The 11606-nt window shown below is 35.4% G+C and overlaps 1 protein-coding gene across 1 annotated transcript; it reads right to left on the bottom strand.

The window, feature by feature from the left end:
• Positions 1-291: 291 nt before the first annotated feature.
• Positions 292-10299, bottom strand: LOC110801160 (bifunctional purple acid phosphatase 26). The gene is made up of 10 exons (XM_022006486.2): positions 10050-10299; positions 7555-7764; positions 6824-7021; positions 5904-6015; positions 4430-4656; positions 3764-3902; positions 2746-2966; positions 1194-1315; positions 938-1099; positions 292-725 (listed from the first exon to the last, which is right to left on the bottom strand). The coding sequence occupies exons 2-10, from the start codon at positions 7744-7746 to the stop codon at positions 689-691; spliced, it is 1410 nt and encodes a 469-aa protein (XP_021862178.1). The 5' UTR covers positions 7747-7764; positions 10050-10299; the 3' UTR covers positions 292-688.
• Between the last annotated feature and the right edge of the window lie 1307 nt (positions 10300-11606).

The raw sequence follows: 11606 nt of genomic DNA, 5'->3' as shown, positions 1-11606 counted from the left end.
TTATACATCGCCCTCCAAAACGTTAAAGACGTTGTGTGGACGTAGTCACATAGCTAACTCATTAGTAAACCACGTAAATTTGTGTTTATCTTTGATGGTATTCTTCGTTAATCTTTCTTGGACATGTTTACCACGGGTTTACTCTCTACCATAATTTTCAAATATACTGTTATATACATAGAAAATCTTCTCACTACTTGTGTGTTCCGATCCTTCCTAATAGACAGAATATGGCGAATTTTCTACAGTAGCTTTACGGCTCAAACAAACAACAAAAATAAGACCAATATATAAATCAAATTAACATTGGTATTAACTCATCATGTCTGTCACACACACTGACCCAATATTAAGCATTCTTTATTACGGAGTACAATATACAAAGCAAAGAATATTTACCTGTGGCTCATTCGCACCCAAAAAAGAAAGCAAAGAATTGAATCATTCTATAATACCGAAGGCTTAAATCGTTGTATTTACATGTCTAACTATAATAACGATGCCCTAGATCAGCCTATCAGGTTCCCATCCATCTTCAGTGACTGCAAGAAATCAAAACTGCCTTCAATTCAAGTGCAGCCACCCTTCAAGGCTTCAATGATTTCAAGAATAAGACGAGCTTTACGAATCTAAAAGGCATGTGAGATGCGACAGTTGACATCGGTACCTAAACTAACACGTCCCTATCTCAGCCTCCTCGTCTCCTGCGGCGCAGGTTGCTAGCCCTGGAATTAATACCAGAGTATATTTTCAAAGATAAGAACACCACAGAGACAATAAGGGGGATCGGAGCACATAACTATTATACCAAAGTAGTAAAATCCTGATTCTACCAACAGCAAATATAAACACTCCTTCCTGAATTAGAGAACAACAAGAGTGCTTCCTACACATTGGCCACAGAATGCTAAGACCAGAAAAGAGCAGCAAAACATACCAGTATTGATTGTGGAATACCACAGAATCGGTTGGTATACTTTTCCCATCATCATTGCGGTTCCATCGATAAATTGCATGGGTTCTGTTATGGACCTCCAGCGTGGAGTGTCCATAACTGGCTTCTCGGAACGCAGAATAGTCAGGTTGTGGATCCCAAAACCTGTATATTCATTTATAACCCTCAGAAACACGACCATGGTCATCAACGAAGATATCCAACATGTAAAAATGATGCATCATACTTAGTTACTTACTTGGCAGCTAGACCTTCTCGATTTCCACCGTCTCCAACGGTTATGTAAACCGGAGCTGCCTTATTTGGTACAGGATATCGATCACCAGAAGTTACATTGTAGTGTATATTAGACATCCGATACTGAAACAAACAAAAATAGCTTTTCTATTAGGCATCAAGTCTTTCATTCAAACCCCAATGCTGGGCTTTTGACCAGTACAATAAGAAGATAAAAATCTTCTTTTTGAATACTTAAATTTTTAAAGTTATAAACAGGAGCAACAAAAGAAAGTAAATTTTGTAATATCCAGAATACATAATATTGGGGCTACAAATTAAAGCATATAGTTTTTTTCAACCCAAAAATAAAAGGCATACTTTTAACAATTATGCACGAAATTTGTAAAGCCTTCACCTTCATTTCTTCCTCAAAAAATGCAAGGTTTCCCTCCCAAATTCCGCTTATCGCATAAAAAATTAATAAATTAACACATTGGAGATGCAGCATGGGTTTTATTGAGAGATTTTACTAATGAATGGTCACAGCTTGCATTGGAAATCAGATTTTTAGCTCATCGATACCCAATTTAAATACTTTCTCCGCTCCTTAGATATTGCAACATGTTAACTTTTACGCTCCCGAACACATGATTTTGAATCTTAATATCTCGAATTATGCATAAGTAAAAGTTATAAAAATATTGATATTTAGAAAGTATATATCGACATGAATCTAACAAGAGCCACATGATCACATTTTTTCTTATGTATAAATTACAAAAGATAAGATGGTCAAATAGTGAGAATAGTGTAAAAGTCAAATTGGTGCGATATTTGGGGAATGAGGAAGTATTTGCATTAAAAATTACGGGTTAGTAGGTTACTATACATGTCCAATTTTTACATGCCTCAAAAAATTGTCGCCAATATTAGTGTCCTACAACTTCAGAGTCCCACACAGAGTTTCCCATTTTCCCTCAAGGTAAAATATTCTTTTGAAAAATGACAGTAAAATGGGAAAGCTCCCATTCGGAGTTTACAATATTCAGCAAGCACTGGGTTATAACTTTATTAACATTTTTTGTTTTTGTGTCGGGCAAGAATCAGGGCTTCTTAGATTGACCAACCCTGGCAACCCATATTCTATAAGGTTCCTACACGGGCCGCACCCTCTACCCACATTGACCCATCAACAACTACCAGGAAAACAGCACACTTGCAAATCTGATGGGATTAAATTCAATCCTGAACCTAAAACAAAAGTTTCAATGCCTGAAGTCCGACCATTTGGGTAGAGCAGTATGACCCTCCCCCATACTTTCCGCAGTTTTTGTTTAATCCAGAACGACGTCGAACCATATTGGAATCTCAGAGGCTCAGAGCTTGAGGTGTCATCAGAAGTTTACCAAGTTTTATTGGTGTACAGATTATAGATATCAAAGATTTGTGTCCTATATACTCCGTACAAAGCAAGGGAAGTCTAAATTCAGTTTTAACATTGAATAATGAATATAAGAAAGTAGAGCATGAGCACTATTGAATAGTTGAAGAAAGGAAGAGAATATACATACTGATCTTTCATACGCATGGACATGGCCAGAAAAGACGAAGTCAACTCTGTACTGAACAAACCAGCTCTCGAACACAGAACGCATACTTTCACCCTCCATATAATGGCCTACATTACTACTGTAAATGGGGGCATGCATTAGAACAATAAGCCAAGGTGTTATTTCTCTATTCACCCTCTGGAGTTCTTCTCTGAGCCACATCCATTGAGGAGTATATTTAACTGTTCAAGATGAAGACAAAGTAGATCAGCAAATGCGGAGTTCTGAAACTGGCATTACTCAAGCTTTATTCAAGCATTGTCCAAGGATAGAAAACCCTTGATAGTAAAATGCAGTGTTCAACTAGCAGCAAGTAGAAAAATAGAAACAGTAAACCTAATAGGAATATAGCTATTACGAAATGTTGCAATATTATTTTCCAGTCGGAAAAAGGGGGGAAAACAGATTTACATTGACACTTATAAACTCTTTCCGTGAAAAGTTAATTAAATAATGAAACAGAACATTTAAGGCTACATCTTAGACAATATGAAAGCAAAAGCTAAAACAATGATATAAAACAATCATCCAAACCTCAATTGACATTCAAATTACAAAATATGGGACATATTTGATATTTCTTCATTGGATAGTAACTAGATCAAAACAAAAGAAGTAGGTAAAGAAATCCATCCATTCCTGGGGATCACTTTGCAAAATATTTATAATAATGATCGTCTCCTCACCTAATATATGACATAGAATGAAAACGTAACGTTGACACCAAGAGTCACAAACTCAAATTCAAGCTACAATGTTTCAAGAGCACTCTGATGGAACAAGTTCAAACAAAGGTTAATAAAACTGACCACCTAACGTTCTAGTCATCTTGTACTTTCAGTTCTTTTTTTTAGCCCCATGCAAGCTCAATACAATCTTGACTCTTGACAAAAATTCATTAATCAAATGCGAGGATTATATCAAAATATAACTAAGTAAACAGATCTTCGTGAAAAGAAAAGAAGGAAGAAGAAACTACCAAATGGAGAATAACTGGATAGCACAATGATATGAGCAGATGCACGGCGAACAGAATACCAGAGAGGGCTACTACTTTTGGAGGCGGCATGGGGTGTAGGATATCTATGTAGATAATTTTTGAACGTAGTAAGTTCCCCCTGAAAAATATAGCATAGCATGAAGCCATGAATTACAGAAATCTTATAAGCAATACAGAACGAGAGCAGAAAATCAGCTATCTACCTCTCATGTTTCACGAATCGCGATAGTCAAATTGCAAGTGTACTGACTAATAACACCACACAAGTCACAACCATGAAAAATGAAAAACACAGAGATACAGAGGCATGCAAAACATCTTCCAACTGCAAGAACAACTCTATATTCACAGTTTCACAGCTGTACGATGGTTATCAAATAATACCAATCAACCTCAAAAGACACCAAAATTAGGACGCATTCCACCTGAATATGTGCAGCTACAGCACCAATTCTACATCAGCAGCATTGATAATGTAAGACACACTCCAGTTTAGACCGAATATCAGCACAAAAAGAACCTTGCGTTCACACAAACTTAAAAATCCCACACTTTCTCCCCCCTCCCTTTCCCTCCAAATTACCTATCCAAACACATTGTGTGCATCTGCGTGCATCTGCAACCAAAATCTTACCAAAATCTTACCAAGTCTGGCATATACTCTATCTCGTGATTTCCAGCCGTCCAAATCCATGGTTGGTATGCGGCAATTGGCTCAATGAAACGACCCCAAGAATCCCACCTAACCCCAATATTATTGTATTTATACTGATCTGCATAAGAAAGATCGCCCACGAATAGTACAGTTTGTGCTCCAGTTTGCTTGTAATGCTGGAGAGTGGAAAGAGAGTTGTATGTTTGACCTAAGTCACCTAATGCAGGAAAATAAGTAGGCATGAGTTAATTAAGTATCCAGCTGTATGCATCAACAGAAAACTAAGCAACAAGAAGATATCATAACAGAGAGGATGTTCCATAGTACATCATCTATAACTCAAAGATACCCAAAAGGTGAATTTATGCCTCTCCAATTAATATCAATGGGTAAAACTGCAACAAACATTCAGCAATACTAGCAAACTGCTACTGGAAAGGGTCAGAAAATGCATGTAGTTTAAAATGATGTGAATGCTGGGTGGGATGTATTTAATGGCCACACTTTTGGCTTTTCCATTATTTAAGATACCTTAGACCGTTAGATGTACTCAACCGACTTATGTTTACTTTGACCAAAATGCCTATTGGGCTCAAAGGCAGACCCAGGATTATTGGCCAGGGATGGCACGAAAAATCATACGAGAGATTGCTAGTATATAATTATTATAATCGGATAAAAAAAGTGGTTAACTGTAGTTTTTTTTCATGATAATGCATCATATTCGTGTACTCCGTAATTGGTTGTGGGCATCAAGAGAATTTTTTTAAAAAAAAAATATTATGATAAAATAATAGTTGAAGGAAGTTACTTTGTTCCTTATGAAAGTGAATTGTTTTTATTAAAAAAACGTAGTCCGATTAAATATGTACAAAGTAGTAAGAACTACCAAAAAGAAAAAGAAAATGCAACTATATACTGCAGTATGAAGTATATGAAGGTGAAAAAGGCAAAAAAAATGCTTTTATTTATAAAAAATAAACAAAAAAAGATCAGTTTGTTTCAACTGGTTGTCGAACCCCATACCACTTGTAAAAGCACTTCTGCCTAGAAACCACTGCGCTATTTTGCAACTTCCGTTAATACTGCACATAATTTATTATATAACCGTATTAAATGATATTACTAAGATTTTCAGTTTTTTTTTCCCGGGGGTGGCACGTGCCCCCCGGCCCTTAGCTGGGTCCGCCAGTGATTGGGCTCCATGCTACTGTATTCTAGATTTGTGTGAACAACACACCAATACACCATCTGTTTAGAAAACATCGTACAGCCATATACCAATTACTAACCACACCATTGATACTCCTTTAGAAAATAACATCTGCGCTCAATCAGTATTGTACGACTTGTATTTGCAAAAAAAGTCTTATTAGTTCAGGCATCAGCACCAGTGTTATGCACACATCAGTTGAAGGAACTTCCTACAATACTAACCAGTCTGCCTCTGCATACGATACTTACCAATAATTCCAAAAGTGTAGGGAGCATCAGGATGGATCCTTGGAGGTGTTTGAAACCAAAATTCTCGAGACGAGTCTCTTGCTTCAATCTTGTAATAGTATTTTGTGCTGTACTGTAAAATAAGGATATGAAAACTGGTAAGGATTTGAAAGGATAGAAAAGAATAATTCACGAAATCATATTTATAATTTATAAATTAGATTACATCAACATCATAGACATGCAGATTAATAAAGTATGATGTAGTTATATCATCTGTAATGACTAATGAGACGAGGGAAAGAACGGCTAGCAAAACATTGAGTAAGAACAGAAACAAATTTAATTTTCCTCACAAAGTAATGATCTAAAAAATTTAAGACACCATGGTATCAGCACATATTTAATGCCAATGAAACAGCAATAAACTATAATTTTTAAAGCACCACTATTTCTAAAGAGAATGGAAAAGAAACTAGTTAACGATAGAAACATAGAATTGGGAGCTTTTACTTCTTTCTTTCTGATGTAGAGATATTATCAAAATTTCCATACAGTTATAAGTTATAACAGGTGTCTTGAGAAAAAAATCATTGATCACCCAAAACAGGAAAACTGGCAACAATCTTACACATGTAGTTTGTCAATGATAGCTACTCCTAGAATGCAGTTACGACTGCTACGAGGGGATGAACAATAATCAATTAAGACTTTGAATTTCAATTACTAACTTAAAGGGTTCAGGCGTTCAGCTTGACCAGTCTAATATGGAAGTTGGAGTGATGCAATAAAATATATATCAAAACTTGTTAAGTTAAGAGTTTCATCTATTGATTATATTATATACTCATATGCGTATCAAACAGTCGCTCAGTATTCATTAATATAGTTTTCATAGGATCCTTTAAAAGACAGTTTAAAGAGAAAGTAAAGTGACATACCTCAAGAGCATTAAGGAGACAATAATGAATGTAACCAGAATTGTATTTATAGAAAGTGTAGTTAGTTACAGTGCTATCAGCACTAAGTTTGTAGTCCTTGGATTTTCCATACTGTAGCTTACGAGGGCCTGGTTCATCAGGTGTAACCCATGATATTATGACAGACTTTCCATCATAATCTCCCTGGGTTATATGAACCTGTTTATCACAGAAAATGTTTAGAAATGGTCATTAGCAAGAGATTTCATTAAGGAGACATTAATGAATGTAACCAGAATTGTATTTAATCAGAATTGTATTTAATCAGAATTGTATGAAAAAAGGAACGTGTATGCATAACAAGCAATAACAAGCAACAACAATCTTATACAGTTAGACGTAAACTAAACAAAAATGATCTATTGTTCCTCTTTCAGTGAGAAACAGTACATGTTGAAAGTGGGGATGAACAGAGTAACAGACCCTTTTAGATAGCAACAGAAATCTTAAATTCCTTTACTCTGAGCATCAAAACCATGAATTTGACACACTTGGGATAAACGAGGCACTCGATGCTTCTTTTGTACCATGTTCAGAATCTTTACTGTTGTTACAAATGAACTATTTTACCACAACAATCATGTTTAACAAAGACAGATATTAGATTTAAAAAGGGTGCAGCAAAGCATATATTTGTGCGCTAATTCATAAAAAGTAAGGAGGCTTAGAATGTTAAAGAACAAACTACGAACCTGCTGAGGAATATTGTGACCCTCTGGAACTGCAAAAACTTCATTATCAAGAGGAATGTCAACAGAAGGCCATTCTGATCGTATGTACGCACTAGTTACCCCAGCATGCCCACTGCTGAAAGAACTCAATATCGTAGAAAACAACAATAAGAAATGAAAGCACGGTCGCTTTCTCCTGAAAGTCACGAGCATTGGTCCTCACAAATTGATCTGAGAAGTATTGAAGCAGACAGAAAGACTAGTCTCAGAGCACAACCCAACAAAATACAAAAAAGAAAAACCAATGAACATAGAGCAAAGCTCAACCACTTTCTCAACTAGTGTTTCTTCCTCCTTTAAAATTGATGATCTAGATAAGGACAAGTTTGATAGAGAAACTGCAATATATTGTAGCCACAGGACAACATATCCTTTTTAAAACAGGAAAGAACTGCAAGAAACCATGCAACCATACTGGATATCAGAAAGCATGTAACGTAAAAAAAACCATCCGACAAATACAGGTTACAAACACCATACAATTCCTCAACATCTCAGCCCCTTTAGCTCTATTACAAACACCTTCATTTTGCTCAAACCATAACACCCAATTACTGCCAGAAACACACACCTCTAAAGTATTCTTTGATGTTTACTACTCCCATTACCAACCCATCAAGGAGGTTGTAGTTTATCTTATCTAAAATGGTTTTCAACTCTAAATCCCTTACCTCCATATGGGCCTTTGTTCTTCCAAATAGACATCCTTACCGAAAGGCATGCAGAAAAAGTCAGCAGAAGAACAGGCAATCTAGGTTCTCAGATGAAGCCCTCTCTATCTTAATGTTGCCAAAACAAGTTATGTGCCTTTGAACCATAAACAATGAAACAGAAATATCATGTAAAGTGGACAAATGATAAATGCAGGAAACGAAGAATCCAAAAAGGTTTCTCATGCCCAAGAAAAGAAGTCTTGTAGATGATTTCATGGGCTTAGATAGGAAATCACAGCAATAACTGAACCCTTTTCAAATCACCAGCCCTAGATAAGAGAAAATCCTGCATGAATCTCTCTAAGATCCTAACAACTCCAACCAATATTGGAGGCTTCCCCCCTACCCCCCCCCCCCCCCCCACCCCCGTCATCATTAAGAGGCTTATAACCCAAGTACCCAACACAGAATTTAAATTCTTTGCATTAGTCCATATCCCGCCATCCCAATTATCAAAATCAATGTCACTGGACCCTGAAAGCATAAATTGTTATGTCACAAAGACATGCAAACCCTTTGCTTTTCTATTAGATGTCCGCCTCTCACGGCCCGTTTGGTAGCCAGTAATAAATTGTGTTAATGGGAATGAATTTGTAAGGAAGATTAATGTTCATTCTCGTGGTAATGCTAGTTCACCCCCAAATTGTCTCTTTTTCTTCACAACTTCTCATTACCATCTATTAGCAAATGGGAGTGGTATTGTGTGGTATTGTGTAGGAATGAAAATTTATGAATAAAAACACAAGTTAGGAGATGAGATTGTGTTACCAAGGAGATTATAATGTTATTTTGCTTGTCAAATTATACTTCAATTCATTCCATTGCCACTACTTATTACCAGTTAACAAATGGGCCGTCAAAGTCTTTTGTAAAGTTGTTTATCTAGGGACGTTTTGAAGTTAAGGAATGACAGAAATATAGTTACTTGAAGAGTTGCTCCCAATATCTTTCCTTTACTAGAAAAGTAGAAAATAACTTCCCTTTTATCAGGAATGGAGGCTTAGGGTTACCTTCTCTGTGAAAATGCTTCTCTAAGGAACCAACTCAAAGCTTAACCATACAAATTGTGGTAATTAAAGTCAACTCCAACACTATTAGCTCCTCTCAGGGCTATCAAAGCGGACAAAACAACAATAATCAACAAATACACACTTCCCTTGGTTTCAATTCAAGTAAAAATTACAAATACAACTCCGGAAAAATGAAGCTTCAATACATACTCACATTTTCTTTGGTTTACAGGAAGAAGGATTGAGCAACTTCAATGTTTTACTAATATTACTCCTATATTGATCACGAGTTCACTACTCATTACTCATTAGCTATGTAACTAGTTCCGTTGCCACTTTGTGTTATAATTGTGTAGGAATGATGACAGCTCGCCGGCTCGACCTCAAAGGGATCCCTAGCACTCATAGCACTCAATTTATATTGAATAAACAGTAGCAAATTTTTGCAAGAGTAGTTATTTACTTAACATAGATAATCAACTTTCAACCAAATTTCCTCATCAAAATGAATCCATCAAGCATATAACATCCTAATACTATGCTCATCGTCAAGAAAAACAACATACATTATTCAAATTGTTCTATCGATTATGAAAGTAAACCCCAAATTTTGGAATAATATAACGATACCCAGATCAATTTGACAATTGAAGCCAGATCATAGCAGATGAAAGTATAAAAATAGCAAAAATAATCGAAAATAGAACCAAAGCATAAAGGGTTAAACAGTTACCTGAAGATTAAACTGATACGAAGAACAAAGAATTGAACTTGGGGATTATAGAGTGAGAAAGAGGTGAAATCAGAAATGAGAAGGTTTCGACCTGTATAAACTATAAAGTGATGATTGGTAGCAGGAAGTTATCAGTAGTTAGGTAGGTACGGAGTACTAGGTTGTGCCGGCAAAAAGAAGTCTGTGTCTTCGTAAACACACTTATTTTGACGCCATTGACGGAATAGACGGGTCATTGCTAAATTGTTTAAATCACTCGATAAATTGGATACTACCCAAAATGGTTTACATTTTTCATTTTCTAATTCGAGGAAGTATTATACAAGATTTTACCAATATGTCTTAATTGAGTGGTAAACACCGAGGACATGTGTATGTCTGTATGATAGATCTTACGTTCGAATCTTTTTCGCGTTTTTAATTTATTTATTGCTCTTGTGGCTCATTTTTATCAGAAAAAATATTATACGAAGGACAAGATTTTAAAATTAAATTGTGTTACTCCTCTGTATTTTGTTAGGAGTCACACATACGATTTTTAGTAATTTTTCTACTCTACCATCTAATTAAATAATATATCTAATTTACCATATGACTCGCCACCATATTAAACAATTAATTTCAGAAACCCCCACCCTACACTCCCTCCAAAATTTAATGGTCTTCGCTTGTTTTACTTGATTAAAATAATTACCCCAACCCCTACAATATGTCTCAGGTTCGAATCCCCCCGCCCCCATTTGTAATATATATTGCCCTTCTAGCTCATTCGCACAAAAAAAAAAAAAAGTAAATGAGAGAAGATGGAGTTATTTGTTTGACAAAAATATATGCACTTTCTTTTGGCGCAAAAGAAAACCAAGCTCTGACAAAATACGAAGTAAAATTAAACAACAACTAATCTAGGTGTTGCCACCCAATCAATATCTTGAGAAATATATGGAATATGAGAGAAATATGTGCACTTTCTAACAAGATCTACGTAGTACAGAAATATGTGCACTTTCTAACAAGATCTACGTAGTAGTTCCCTACGGGAGTGGAAATTGATCACTTAGGCACTCCTAAAAGTTGTTTTTTTCATGAAGTTTGGAGTTTGATACAAATTATTCAATTGCAATTGGAATGTGAAATTACTAAAAATAAGAATGAAAATACATAATGATTTGGTGGTTTTTTTTATAAAAATAAAAAAAATAAAAATGAAGGGGAGAGGACATTATTTCATGGTGGCAAAAAAAATTTATTTTAAATATTAGTATAGATTATTTATTTTTGTTCAAAACCGATTGCAAGGTGAAATTGTCAAATGAAATTATTTCATAAAAGTTAATTAATACAGAGTATATTTTGCCAAGAATTTATAACCACGACTTTCAATGACGGAATTAGTTTTTGGGTTCGGGTACTGCCTCGGGTTACTACATTAATAACAATTACATTTAATTATGTATATACTCTTATGTAGTACGGAGTATTATTTTACAATAATACCATGAAACATGTAATAGCTTAGTGGTAAAAGTTTTATCCTTTAAACTTGAGATTAGGGTTTCA

This window comes from Spinacia oleracea, chromosome 1 (genome assembly GCF_020520425.1).
Source record: "Spinacia oleracea cultivar Varoflay chromosome 1, BTI_SOV_V1, whole genome shotgun sequence".
In the NCBI taxonomy this organism is placed as follows: Eukaryota; Viridiplantae; Streptophyta; class Magnoliopsida; order Caryophyllales; family Amaranthaceae; genus Spinacia; species Spinacia oleracea.
The sequence above is the reverse complement of the archived record's forward strand: the minus strand, read 5'-3'. Positions and strand labels throughout refer to the sequence as shown.